Source organism: Citrus clementina, unplaced genomic scaffold (genome assembly GCF_000493195.1).
Source record: "Citrus clementina cultivar Clemenules unplaced genomic scaffold, Citrus_clementina_v1.0 scaffold_9, whole genome shotgun sequence".
Lineage (NCBI taxonomy): Eukaryota > Viridiplantae > Streptophyta > Magnoliopsida > Sapindales > Rutaceae > Citrus > Citrus x clementina.
In genome coordinates, this window is record NW_006261964.1 from 885,885 (window position 1) to 900,382 (window position 14,498).

Genomic DNA, 14,498 nt, shown 5'->3' on the forward strand with positions numbered 1-14,498 from the left:
CTTTGGAAAAAAAAAACCTATAACCTTTGCTTTTAGAAGTTTAAAAAAAGAAAAGAAAAGAAGAAGTCATAATAGAGGTAAAACATTTTTTAAACCTCCAAAAATTTTATTTAAGATACAATCAAACAACACAAAGAAAAAGTTAATTGCTTTTGGCTAGATCAGGTAGGCACTTGAAAATATTTTTAAGAGTGATAGATAATTAACTCTTGACTTCTCAATTAGCTTCACTTATTTCCAAAATTACCTTCCGTCTATCAATTTTTTTTTTAATTGCTCTTATGAACTCATAAATAGAATATTATCTAGCCGTAAACGAAAAAACCTGGCGTCTCTAAATTTTGGAGCTGGACATGCAATTAGTAGTAATAAGAGAAGAATGTGTAAAATATCGACGTAGTCAAATAAAATCCCACGTCATCTTCACTTTCTTCCTTGGGTATCCTTCCCCTCCTCTGTGACAGCAGTGGCTGGGGTACCATCACTATTACCAGTCACCGCCAAGTGGCAGCAGCAGGGGCAGCTACTGCTACAACCTACAAGTGCACCACAGTATCCAACATTCAGAATCAAAAAGCATGGAGAACAAACTCGCCATTAAAAGTCAGTATTCACATATGCAACCTTGATCAGAGTTGCATTCTTCTCAGGAGTGATAATGATTCCATTGTCATGTGGAGAAGCAGAGAAGCATAGATGCAAGCCAGCTCTCCGGTCGACAATTTCCTCCTAAAAAAATAAATACTTAATTCGCCACCGGAGTTGAAAGTGAAAGCTTTTGGCGTTTGTGGCAAAATTTGATGTTAAAGATAATTTTGGAAATTAATTGAGACGTGGGGCTAATGAAATAAACTGGGAGAAGATCAAGTATCAGTACTTCATTTTCAATTAATTTTGTTTTAACTGTTTTTGTGGAATATGGTCCTGGACCCAACCCATCATATTTGCCAATCGAACCATACTGATCGGTTTGTATTATACAATCTGATTAGTTTTCTCGGATCAGCAACCTTTATTTGTAGGCCCAGCCTATCAAATCCTAGCTTGCATGTCCAGCCCAGCAGGCCCTTGTTTCAAATGCGCGCCAAAATTTCGCTGTCAAATTCAAATCGCCGCCATTTAGGCAAATTCGATTACTCGATTTTATATCCCGAAGGCTTAGAACATCCCTGACTGAGTGAGCAAATGAGTCAAAGAAATAAAGTATCGCTCATGGAAATTGATAATGCACAAAATCAGCAACAAGAAGAAGAAGATCCTTTTCTTGGATTAATTGAATACGCAAGGTCAGTGTTATGGCCCGGAGAAGAAGAAGAAGGAAGAGATGAATCCGGACAAGATCCGAATAACACTGGATCCGAATCCCGTGGGCCTGGCTGGAGCTGGATCGCCTCTCGGATTCTTAAAACTTGTATCGCTTATTCCAGCGGAGTTACCGTTGCAATACTTCTCTCCGATCTCGCTCAGGTCCCTTTTTTTCCTATATATTCAACTAATAATTTCACCTAGTTTTGTTAAAAATAAATAAGTAAAGAAACGAAAAGCTGAATGTTACTAATTTCACCTAGTTTTGTTTTTGAAGGCGTGGAATGAGCAGCACAGAGTAGGTGCCCCGAAGAAGAGACCGGAGATTGTGAATCAGTTGAAAAAGCATCATCGGAGAACTAGGCTTCCGAACACCGTCACAATTGATTCTATATATGAGAAGAATTTTTTATCATTAACTAGCGTTTTAGAAACCGTTGTTGTTGATGTTTATCTTCTTCCAGGTAGTTTTTCGGTTTTTTATTTTAAAGAATTAAAACCTTATTAGATTATAATTGTTTGCGGCGGTGGCAATGAGGCAAATTGTGCTTTAGAAATAATTAGTTTTTTATTTAAATTGTATCAATGTGTTTACTAAATTCATTTGGGGTTAGAATTAGGTCGAAACTTTGGAAGTGCTTTCTGATTAAAGTGGTTTGAATAAAGTTTTTCTAATTTTTCCTTAAAAAAAATTCTTCGAATTTTCTTTTAAAAAAAAAAATTGGTAGTCTAAATTGCAATTTTCCTACATCTCTGTTAATTAGGTACAAACATCTATATGCTTACATTGGGGGATTTTTGGAGCTCTAATACTATTGATCTCTATCTCCACCGCAGGTAAACTGTTTTTACTATTAGCACCTAGCAATTTAGCATGTATGGTGATTAGTTATAGTCATAAATTTAACGGTTGCCAGATTTCTTTGTGATGCATGTTTTTCTCACATATTATAATGACATGATGGAGAACTAAACCAGAGATCAATTCATAGTGACATGTTTTTCTTCCATTTCTCTATTTGTAAAGTAAAGATCAATTCATAGTAACATGTTCATTCATATCAATGGTTTTATATGATTTCATTTCTTCTCTGTATAAGTTGGGTTTCTCTATTTGTATGTGTGATAACTATACTGAAGCTTTTGTTTGCACATTTTTATATCATAGATATTATGAGTTGGTGGATCCACAGAATGGGATTTTGAAGAAAGGGAGGGAAGTTTTCCTGACAGGATGCTATCTTCGAACTGCAAGAGAAGGATGTGGTAGTCCACGGCTGCTGCCAACAGAATATCTTGTAATATTGTTAGATGAGGTAACTCTTGAATATCTTCTGCCTTATTATCATTCCACAATAGGGTTTTCTGAAATTCTTAGATTGGCAAGTTGGTTAAATTGTGGAAAGAGCCAGCTTATAGAGAACTTGCTTAATTCTTTTTGGCATTTATGTTGTCTTTAAAAGTTGAATCAGATTTTACGTTTATGATATTGGTTCTGATTCTATATTTTGTATTTTAGGGTCAGGATCACGATGCTATTCTGCTGGATTTTTATTCAGATTCATTTTCTTCCATTTCTCTTGATGCTTTCAACAATGGGGTTTCTTATTCATTTAATGCAAGGTATGTTCTAAATTTCTGTATACATTTTTATCCTATGCTGAATTGTTTTTGCAAAATAGATCCTCATTCTGAACAGTTTTACTGGCTTTGATTTATTTATTATTTAAAAAAAAAAGAATAATTTCTAACAACTGAAAAAAAAAAAAAAACTTTTACTTCATATGAAACTGAGTATGAAATCTGTTACCGAATATAAAATGGAGACATGTGATTGTTAGGTCCTCCTTTCAGGGATGCCAGAGGCAATGGTCAAATCAGATACCAAATTATGATGTATTACTTTATATATAAGCATACATGTAAACAATAACTTTTGCAACTGAATAGAATTCCAGATGATATAAGCTAATCTGATAGTCCATGTCACCATGTCCAACAAAGGTAAACAGTTTTTGTTTTAAAAGATTATACCTTTCTTTCAACCTATTTATGTAGGATTGAATCTATTGGATTACTGGAAACTCAGGGCGAGTTTGACAGCATACAGAGGAGGCAAATCACTCTTGTTGATAATGATGGTGTTAAGATGAAGTTTCTTTTGTGGGGTGAACAGGTTCTCATAGCCAACCTTTTCAGGTAAAAGATCTAGCTGCTGGATTCATTATCATATTGCCTTCTTCGCCAGGCATAATATATATTTTATATCCTGCAATATCTTGCAGTATAGGAAGTACGCTTGCACTGGATAGACCATATATCGCTTTAGAAACAAGTGATGAGTGTTGCCTTGAGTATGGTACTGCAACACAATTATACCTAGTGCCTTTCATTCAACAGGAGGAGCAAGTACGTGTTGATTGTTGAAAAGCAAATTTATTATCATTTAAAATTGGAGCTAATTTGTGTGTTCCTCAGGTATGTGTCCCATTGACACAAAATCGATATCAAGGTTCAAGGCTGCTTAGTGCAGTAGATCCTAGCCAGGTTCCCATAGTTTCCCAAGTGACCTTGCCCTGTGATTCTCAGGGGTCCATCGACTTCAGTAACTATCCTTTTCGTGTGAGTTTATTCTTCTTTTTGTCAGGCACTATTTTGGATTCTAAATCTCTTTGCAATTCAAGTGCCATTTAAATGATTTCTTCTTCACATTTTAATTGATCTGTGGACAATGTATCACTCTTGCCCACATAGCCTGTGTGACTTATGGATATATTTTAATTCAATTCAACCAGTTTGATTTTTTTCATTTCATGAAAAATTTGCAGCCATTTATCATCAACCTTTGTGACAAGATGACTGGTTTAAGCCTCTATGGTGTTGTCATAGACATTTTTCACAAGGAAAATACTCCTGGAGTTTACTCTTTGAAAATTGAGGATACAACAGGAGTGATTACTGTAAAAATTCATTTCGCAGACTCTTGGTATTGGAACAATTTTGTTTAATTCTACAAAATAGTAACCCTTTTATTGCCTTAACAATTTATGAATTTTGTCTACTCTACTCATAACTTGAAGAATTGTATTTCTCAGGTCATTGGGAAGACTAGGCCCTGGCCATGTGGTATATATATCTGGTTTGACATGCTCTATGACAAAACAAATTCGGTATGCACTGTTGACAAATGCTTCAGCAATGAAGAATGATTTTTGAGTTGCTTTTTCTGTACTTAAATATGCTTTGCCCCAGCATCTCATAAAGCAGTTGTTTAATTCGTTTGACAGCCTGGAAGTGCTATGGTCTGAGAAGGATGCCGGAGCTTCTTTTGTTAACCTAAGTTGCTTGCCTGCATTGCTAAACTCGTCTTGCCTTCATAGGTCATCATGCCTTTCTGATCTATCCAATGGCGCTAGCTACATGTTTGTATGTTTCATTTAGAAGAATTCATTTACCAATCATAATGTCATGTTCACTAATCTGACTTTTTTCCCCCTTTAACTCATACACAGCTATGTCGAGTTTGGCTTGATCAAATTGATAGCTGTTTCGTAAATACAAGATTTGCTCATGCCCTTTGTGGCCATTTTGTTAACGAGAGGCCTACCGGAGTTTTTGAATGCAGTTTCTGTCACATTCAATGTAATGCTGAACTTGTGCGCACTTTCCACTTGAAAGTCACTCTTGCAGATGAGAGTACCAAAGTTTTAGCTTGGTGTACTGGTCAAACTGCAATAGAGTTGCTGCAAATATCTCCCAATGAGTTCTATGAGTTGCCCGAGGTAAGTGCTTAATCTCTACAATCTCATCTTTTCCAAAAGTAGATTATATAGAAACATCCATTATTTATCAGTAAAGAATGACCATAATATAGTGTTGTTTGGTATAGCGTTTCATCTGTTCCCAAAAAAATCCAAGTTTTCAATTTTATTTTTTTATTTTTTTTACAATAATGTTACACTTAGTTGAGAGATAAAGTTTGTCTTCCCAATAATGTGCACTAATTATTATTTCTCATGTGTAATTGATTTTGTTGTCTTTCTTTAATGAGATAATATCTACCATCTACCAATAAAAGAGATGTAAGATCTTTCGTCGTTTGAAATATAACTATGTATCTTAACTTAGTGGAGCATTACCTTCTTTTTTGTTTTAATCCTCCTAAATTTCGTTCCTAATCCCAGCTTACATATATATGTATGGTAGAATTTGGATTGTCAATAACCAAAAACCTGGGGTCAAATAATACACAAAGTTGAGGGGCTAGGGACAAAAATTTAGAATCTTTTGAGTTTTTGAATAGAGAGGGGTAAAATGTGACGCTATACGGCACTGCATCTTACATAATACCTACCAATAACATTACTGCTTTTTTTTACCCCTCTTTTTGGGCTACTCTAATCTACATCTCGGTAGAAAGTTGTTTAAACAAAGCTGTACAGAAGTATCTTCCAGGGGTTTCCATATCACAAATTTTGATGCGTGTATTTCAGGAAGAACAAATAATGTACCCTTCTTCACTAGAGGGTGAAAGATTCATGGTAGCTTTAGTGAATTGCAAGAGGGGGCACTATGAGTCCAGTGACGGTATTACTCAAGAGACTCAGGCAAGTTCATGGGAGATCACTCGTGCACTTAAATGGGAGTGACGTCTGTACCTACTGATGGTTCAAAACGACACAGCGAAGCTGCATAGGACACATTTATGGAAGAGTTATTGATTAATTATTTGTTTCAACATCTTCCAAGAAAAAAAAAAAAAAACGCCAATGTGCGCTCATTGAAGCAGCCGAGTGTAGCATCTCCGTTTAAAAGTTATAACAACATGTCACGGGATGAGTACAACTACACAGCAACCTGTACAGTATTTAGATAACCCGTTCGTGGTAAATTTGAACGGTCCGTGACAAATAAGTACCTATAAACAATATGTATGCATCTTGCTTTGTATAATTATCAAGCCATCTCCCGTCTAAGAGAGTGGAGTTGTATTATACTTGTCAAACTTTTGTGAATGTAAAAGCCTCTGTGACTTTTTATACCTATCACAAGCTAATTGAACAATGATGAAAGAAATCACTCATCACTCATTACTTTGATAAAATTGTTGAGGTCCGCCAATCATCCATTTAAAACCGATGTTTGAACAATGGAAAAAAAAAAAACTATATCTGTAGGCTGGGAAAAGTGAAAATGATTACAGGCTGCTAATTCCTTGGAAATAGCTAGTAAACCCACTTTTCAGCTTTACACACAGGCTCAATCATTCCTTCTACTGCTGACAGGAGTGTTTTGTTCGGTAAGGACTTTCAATACATTGACCAGTGCTCGCAAACGATCCCATATGTTCAAGCCATAAAGTGCTTCTACAAGTGATTCCTGGAACTCAAAGCCATTCTCCGCAACAGGATACTAGATTGGCAGAGGAAAAAAGAAAAAAGTATGGGTTTAGGTTAGAAAAATATGAAGCATCATCAGAGTTATCTAGTAAACTAATAAAGTTTGCGTTTACCTGAATGGGTTTGGGTATCTTGGTTTTAATATACGGCCACCATCTATCCTCGACGACAGATTTGACAAGGCAGCAGGCCCTTAATCCCTCTACACCGGCAAATCGTCCAAAACCACTATCCTTGACACCACCAAATGGCAGGGACTGAAAAATGAGGAAGCATTTTCAGTTTAGTAGGATCATTAAGGATAACATGGACAGAATCAAATTCATCAGAGATACACTTGAATACCTGACACATATAATTTGATGCAAAATCATTAATTGCAGCAACCCCACATTGTATTTGGGCAGCTATCTCCCTAGCACGGTGCTGACTGCCAGAGAAAACAGCACATCCAAGTCCATATCTTGAGTCATTTGCGAGCTTCACTACCTCTTCATCAGTGTTGAATTTCATTATGGGCATTATTGGTCCAAAAGCCTGTATTTCACAAGTTTCGCATGAGTTGCTGTTTTCATGACACCCATAAAATGATCTTCTCACATGCGAAATACACAAATTTCAAATGTTATGACTCAACCAAAATTCATGAAAAGGATTATATTGAAGTAGACTGATTCTTGGTACCTCTTCTTGCATTAACTTCATTGTGTGATTTACGTTCACAATCACAGTAGGAGGGAAATACTGATCAACTGCACCTTCACTTAAATGGCCAAAACTTCCACGGGCAAGAATTTCTGCTCCTTTGTCTAAAGCATCATTCACAAGGTTTTGAAGCTTTTCCGAGTGCTCCAGCAGGCATAAGGCTCCCATATCATACTTTCCGGCTAGAGGCGGACCCTGCAAAAGATTATACGCCAATTCTAATGCCAGAGGCAAATCACCAGTCAAATGAAAACTGTAGGGCATACACGTGGTAAAGATTTACATGCAGATTCCACAAAAGAACCATGAAGACAATTTAGTAGACAGAATAACATCTTCCACATAAAATGTTTTAAAAGATGACATACTTACAGCTGAAACAGACTTCACGATTTTAGCCACTTGACTGACAAACGAAGCATAAATGTCCCTGTGGACATAAAATCTCTCAGCCCCAGCACAGTTCTGCCCACTAGACTGAAGAGCAGCCCTGACAGCAATTTGAGCAACCTGTATCAAGCAGAGCAGTTTTTTGTAAGGATCAATGGCACTCAAGAATATGAATTTAATTCTTAATCACAAACATCAATCAATATCTCAACAATTGATAAAAACATGTGGGTCAACAAGACATCAGACAGTGATGGATAGGATTCATACATGAGGTACGTCTACATCATCACAAACAATAAAAGCATCTTTTCCACCAAGCTCAAGTGTAACTGGTGTAAGGGTCTTGGAAGCATTTCTCATTATCTGCAGCAAAAGCAAATATGACAAGTAATCAGCAAAAAAGTGAAGGATAGTTCAGATCTGTAGTTGTCAGAAGAATATCTGCAAGACACCTCTTCTAAATAAGACGTCTCTTCAGAGAGGACTGTTTGAAGGTACCATGTATGGAAATTGTACAAAAATTCAGGGAAAAAACTCCTAAGCAGTTAAACAAGAGAGGATCATACCATCCTACCAACACCAGGCGATCCAACAAATATAATTTTATCAACTGACGACACCAGGGCTTCCCCTGTCTCAGCAAACCTAGAAGAAGTGTCTGATTAAAGCTCAAGGTAAAATGTTGACCTTGGTGAGTATCAAAATCTCAGCAAATTGCATACCCTGTTATTACATCAACCAGATTTTCTGGAGCACCAACTGCAGCAAGAGCTGCTTGAATAATTCTGAAGTAGAAACATCCAGACCAACTTGCATTTTCTGAAACCTAAATTTACAAATATAAGGTAACATGTAACGATATCAAAATAAGAGTAGTAGTTTAGTCCAACACTAGATACCTTGATGACAATGCCATTCCCAGAAAAGACTGCCGCCAGCATTGGATTAAAGATATTATGAAAAGGATAATTCCATGATACAATAGCACCAACAACACCAAGGGGATGAAATTCCACCTTTGCTTTCTTATGAATCATTGACCTTCCAGAAGACCTACAAACATTGTAATGAATTAGGCTATGGAAATGCATGACTTAAAAGTAATCCAGTGAAGTGAATCAAGATATTCATTGATTAGTTGTAGGCCGTTCCAACTTTCATGTATATAATATGGTAAGAATGCAATAGTGAGAAGGCACACATCTTGAGGAGTGCTGGCACAAAAGATAAACACCACGAAATGAATACATGATGATTCAGTGAGAATAACAGTTTTAATTTTATTTCCTTCCCGGAGTGGAGATGACACAATGAAATAGAAGCAAAAACACAGATGAGATACCGGTATTCAGGCTTCAGCCACTTCTCACCCTCAGAAAGAAGCCAAGTTATCTTCTCACATGTTGTCATTATTTCTCCCAAAGAGGCATCCACCATTGTCTTTCCAGTATCGCGCGAAGAGATTCTAATCAAAATTACATGAGTCATGACATACACCCGTCCTTAACTAGCTGCGCCAGAAGAAAATAAAATATCCTCCCTTAAACTTACACAAAAGAAACCAAATCCTTACTCGCATATAAGCTCTTGATGTTCAATAATATACTTCAGAAGTATCCGTAGAAACTGACGTCTTTGCTTGAAGCTACTTTTTGCCCATACTTTTTGTGCCTTCCTTGCTTGTGCCACACGCTCATCAACCTGCACATATTTTACTCAGGCACTAGCTTTAGTTCCAAGGTAATAGTAAAAACAATAGCAGCAAACATCAAAAGAACAGATTTCTACATCTTTGGTGCATCACTAAGCTTGCTGTAACTTATCCTAAATTCACAATCAAAAGACTGATAAAAATGCAAACTATACATACAAAGCTGTCTCCCAAACTAGTGTGGCATTTGACATGGCATCCATTGCGCAACAAATCACACATTTTTGATGGATTAATAATTCAATAACTGCTTTACAAAGGGCAACCACTGATAGATGCGAGCCATATTACTTGTATCCCAAATTTGTACGAATAGTGTTATAGAAAGTTAAAATGGGGAGAACAAAGCCAACGAAAAGCAAATGAAACGTTATTGCAACTATTGAATTCTATTAGTTTAAACAAATGTGTTACCAAGTGCAGCAATCACTAACCTCAGCACGCGATAATGCAGGGAAGTATCCCAAGTATTTCATAGTTGCTGGCTCATAGCACTGAACTTTTGTTTCAGACTGCGGCGTCCTTCCTCTCGGAGGGATCTATGTAACAATTACATTAACAAAATAAGCAATTAACTGAACTAGATTCACACTCAATTCACTACGCAATACACATAACTCCATCTCAATACTAACAATTATTCAGTAAATTAATTAAGGCAAAAAAACCTATTAACAAAAACTAAATAAAGCAAAATACTCAGTTGATAAATTAAAAAAAAAACTAAATTAACTAAAAACTCACATAAATGAAACTGTTATCTGGCGTTTGGTTTCCGTCATCCAACACTGTCAGAAAATTTTAAAATATATTAATTAAACAAATCGTAATCAGTATAATAGAGAGAAAATGTATATATAATAGACACGTGTAGAGAGAAGAACCGTCGGATGCGTCGACGTCGATGGAAGGCACATTGGGAGGGATGAGCATGAGCAAGAAGCGACAGATCGCGTAAGCGAAAGCGAGGACGATCAACGAAAACAAAAACGCCATCGTTTTTTATTTTGCAGAGCAAGGTTAGAATATGATGATTTGAAAATTGAAATGAAGTGGAAGCCAGTGCGTGCCTGAGAGAGTACCAGGATTTTAGGTGTTTTTGAACTTTTTTTTTAAATATTAAAAAAAGGAAACCCAATAACGAAACAAAAGAATAAAATTATGATCTCGTATTTGCTCGATGAGAAGGCGGCATCGCTTTTGCTTTTGTTTTTGTTTTGTTTTGTTTTTCAATTCACCAATCGAATAAAAAAGCGGGCAATTGCGGAGTTAAACGCAATTCGAAGGCGAATGCGAGGGTGATTCAGAAATTAGCCATGCAGCAGCAGCAGTCGCAACTGGATCGTTGAACTTGTAATGTATGGACCGGTGCGAACAAGAGTTTTCTTGGGGCCTGCCTATCTTGTTTTCTTCTAAAACCATCCTTTATCTTCTCTTCTTCCTTTTTATAATAAATTTCAGAAAATTTTCTTCCATATTTAAAAGCTTCACACAAGATTTTTATGGGCTTTAAAACTATATAGCTAGAGCCGGCAAAATGGAGTCACCGAATCGTATTCACCTCATGTCAGTTTTTTGACATGTCAAATTTAAGTCAATCAAAACGTAATTTATTTAATAATCGTGTTAAAATATTGAGATTTTAATTTAACATTGAAAATAAAAGGTTTATCCAATAGCCTATTTAATATCTATATAATCAATAAATTTTACATCAAATGTTTACATACTGTTTTATATATACATACACACATATAAATTTATCAATATTAAAAAATGTACATATTTACTAAAATATTACATATTTATACTATGGAAGTTTTAATTATATATACATAAATAATCTTAAATATCGATATTATTAAATATTTATATCTACTGATATTTTATACTTTTACACTATTGAAATTCTAAATTTATATAAAATTTTATAAATGGAACAATGTGTGTTTGTTCATCCTTCAAAAAAAAAAAGAGAGAGAATTATGTTCAATATTCAACGCTTGATAATAAGAATTTATAAATTAATTTAAAATAGAAAATATAATATATCATGTCCAATAATGGGTTAAGAACTTTAAATATAACCTGACACGAAAAAAAAAATCGCGTCAACTTGGACCCTATCCATTTAATAGTGATGTCAAATTAGACGATCCTTACCTATTTATTCATGTCATATTTTCAAGTCGTGTTAAATTTTACAACGCTATATATATCAATTAATTAATTTCTCAGGGTGGCAGTTTTTTCCGAACCAAGCGGACTGAGTTGAAGCAACGTAGTAAAGTTTGAAAATCAAATTCTAAAATTTTGAATCAATCCGATCTTAAGAAAGCAAAAAAAAAAAAAGAAAAAAAAAAAAAAGAGAAAGATACCCAAAAAATTAATGAATTGAATTGAGCTGATTGGACTCAATTTATAGGTCAAAATCAATCCACTAAGGAAAAAGAAAAAAATAACCGACATTTGATCCCTTATTTTTCTCGTGACAGAAAGCTGAAGTGGTATTGGTGACATAACATGCAAAAGTGTGACACTAACCCATCAACATAATCTCCATATTTATCTCATTAGATTCGGCCAATTGATTTGTTTTTGATCGCACAGTGAGTCTACTGCTCCTGATTCTTGAACTCTCCTTCAAGTATGCAATTTAACCAGTTCTTTACTTTTGTAACAATATATTCTCTATGTCGAAGTTTCTGTGAAGTACTTTTCAGAATAAATCAATGATCATAAAGAAAAGCTTCTGATTCATATGTTTGTACAGCTGTGTATTTCGTCTCTTTGATAATCTCTTCAAGTCATCCTTGATTCTCATTTAAGACATATACATATTTATATGTGTGTGTAGCTCCTCGAATCTGCATTTCCCGAAGAGGTAATAAATTGTTATTGGGACGTGGCGTTAATATATGTGTGTGTGTTTACAAGTTGGATTTATTGAGTAAATTTTATAGGCAACACTACGAGGTATGATGTTCTCTTCATGTCCATTTCATATTTTAACTTTGGTAGTAGTGATTCTTAATTTCATTTTAAGAGTTAGTAACTTTTATTGTTTAGTGTGTCTTAAATTCACATTTTGTGAAGTGTGGATTTTCCCGTATGAGAATTTCACGTATGGCAATAGTAACATGTGACCGAATAGTCTTCGCTTGCTTAGCATGAACTTCTATCATGAAATTTTTTTAATTTGTTCTGGGCATCAACTAAGCAATATTGGCGAATTTGAATTATAAATGGTTCGTCTATCTAATTCATACTCATTTCTTCTTCTCTAATGCTGAAAGAAGACTGTAATGTTTAGTTTAGTATTAAGAGAAACACTCCATGTTGCAGGCTGAGCGAATTTACACACACCTCGTTCGAAATAAAGATGGATAATACTGAAGCAGCAAACCAAGTAAGAATTGACATCACACCAGCCAAAGCCAATGAAGCTCTCGTATCCTCTATCAAGGAGAAAATGGAAAGAATAGTTTCTGCGCTTTGCATAGACAGAGCCGGTGTGGCCGTTCCCCAAGAGCACAAAGACTTTTACATTCCGGATAAAGTCTCCATTGGCCCTCTTCATTACGGTGAAGGTCCTTTGAAGGCAATGGAAGAACACAAGTGGAGGTATCTGTATGCACTTCTCAATCGAAAACCAGATATAGAAGCAAGCTTGGATGCTTGTGTAAAAGCACTGAAAGGGTTGGAGCATAAAGCAAGACTGTGCTATGTAGAGAATATTAATATCTCAAGTGATGAGTTTGTTAAAATGATGTTACTTGATGGTGGTTTCATTATTGAGCTCTTTTTGAGGCATGCTGTGAAGGTTCTAAGACGAAGGAATGATCCTTTATTTAGCTCGCCCGGTTCGCTCTCTGATTTGAGGCGTGACATGATGTTGCTAGAAAATCAAATTCCCTTTTTCATTCTTCAAAGATTATTTGAGATTGTGCCACTCCCTGAGAAATTTAACCAGTCCCTCACCAGTCTTGCCTTCCAGTTCTTCAGAAACATGATTCCAGGGGATCGTACGATTCACCGCGAGAGGTTTAGCCTAGATGGCAACCATTTACTTGACTTGATCCGCCATTGTTTCCTCCCAACCATTCCAAGAGTCAAACCAAGTGAGGCGAATGCCACACAACGCTTGGAAAGTGCAAAAATGCTTAAGGAAGCTGGAGTGTTGATCAAGAAATCGAAAACAGAGAATTTATTGGACATAAAGTTTGCCCATGGAGTTCTCGAAATCCCACCTATAAGAGTTCATCAGCACACAGAAAGCCTCCTCAGGAATCTCATTGCGTTTGAGCAGTGCCCTTGTGATAACACACAACATATTTCCTCTTATGTCATTCTCATGAAAAGCCTCATTCCCACCAGAAAAGATGCGAAATCTCTGAAGCGCCGGCAGATTCTGATAAACTATGATGTGGATAAGAATGATGGTCCCAGGCTGTTTGACAGGCTTAGCAAGGAAGTGAATGAGGGGGACTTGAAGGACTTCTGTTTCGATGGGCTATGTGAGCAAGTTATGAAGTATAAAAAAACCGGGTGGCGCCGTGTATTGAGCAAGAAAAAGAAGCGTCCGCAGGGAAAAGCTGCATTACCAGAAACCAAGGTTTTTGGTATAGCAATTTTGCTACTTGTTATCACCTCTGTGGGGACTCTTTTTTCTGTACTATCATTCTTCCTTCACCACTAATCCCTTAGGTTTACTGAATTGAGTGAAAAAATAATATACAGTACTACGTATTGCTTTATTTTCCATTTGAATATGCAACCGTTGCTTGAAAGTGTGGGGATGATTGATACGACTTTGACAACTTTATAACAAATTAACAAGTATCTTTGTTGTATCACAAGAAAGGGACATAAAGCTAATTTCCCATGTCCCCCAACAGATGCCTTGCTGAAGAAAATCGAGTGCCGTATGTTTCCTAATCTTTCTCACTCACACGTCATTTGTGTCTATCCAAATGAATCACCTT

General features: G+C 36.0%; 3 protein-coding genes across 5 annotated transcripts; 2 read left to right on the forward strand and 1 right to left on the reverse strand.

Annotated features, from left to right (window-relative positions):
* Nucleotides 1-994: 994 nt before the first annotated feature.
* Nucleotides 995-6,286, forward strand: LOC18031418. 2 transcript variants are annotated; one of them, XM_024178849.1, is made up of 13 exons: nt 995-1,467; nt 1,583-1,769; nt 2,070-2,142; nt 2,474-2,621; nt 2,825-2,928; nt 3,364-3,504; nt 3,591-3,714; nt 3,784-3,927; nt 4,134-4,291; nt 4,401-4,475; nt 4,593-4,731; nt 4,818-5,087; nt 5,799-6,286. In XM_024178849.1, the coding sequence occupies exons 1-13, from the start codon at nt 1,186-1,188 to the stop codon at nt 5,952-5,954; spliced, it is 2,001 nt and encodes a 666-aa protein (XP_024034617.1). In that variant the 5' UTR covers nt 995-1,185; the 3' UTR covers nt 5,955-6,286. The 2 variants fall into 2 exon arrangements, with proteins under 2 accessions (XP_024034617.1, XP_024034626.1); XM_024178858.1 differs by lacking the exon at nt 5,799-6,286 and having other exon boundaries at nt 4,593-4,727; nt 4,818-4,957.
* An 86-nt stretch (nt 6,287-6,372) lies between these two features.
* On the reverse strand, nt 6,373-10,963 carry LOC18031615 (aldehyde dehydrogenase 22A1). Of its 2 annotated transcripts, XM_006419328.2 has the most exons (14): nt 10,398-10,963; nt 10,258-10,301; nt 9,948-10,052; nt 9,376-9,503; nt 9,145-9,267; nt 8,702-8,855; nt 8,525-8,628; nt 8,369-8,447; nt 8,070-8,165; nt 7,782-7,919; nt 7,389-7,604; nt 7,050-7,241; nt 6,818-6,961; nt 6,373-6,717 (listed from the first exon to the last, which is right to left on the reverse strand). In XM_006419328.2, the coding sequence occupies exons 1-14, from the start codon at nt 10,507-10,509 to the stop codon at nt 6,565-6,567; spliced, it is 1,788 nt and encodes a 595-aa protein (XP_006419391.1). In that variant the 5' UTR covers nt 10,510-10,963; the 3' UTR covers nt 6,373-6,564. The 2 variants fall into 2 exon arrangements, with proteins under 2 accessions (XP_006419391.1, XP_024034636.1); XM_024178868.1 differs by lacking the exon at nt 9,145-9,267 and having other exon boundaries at nt 10,398-10,962.
* A 1,906-nt stretch (nt 10,964-12,869) lies between these two features.
* Nucleotides 12,870-14,212, forward strand: LOC18031466 (UPF0481 protein At3g47200). The gene has a single exon (XM_006419329.2). The coding sequence runs from the start codon at nt 12,896-12,898 to the stop codon at nt 14,210-14,212; it is 1,317 nt and encodes a 438-aa protein (XP_006419392.1). The 5' UTR covers nt 12,870-12,895.
* The last annotated feature ends 286 nt before the right edge of the window (nt 14,213-14,498 follow it).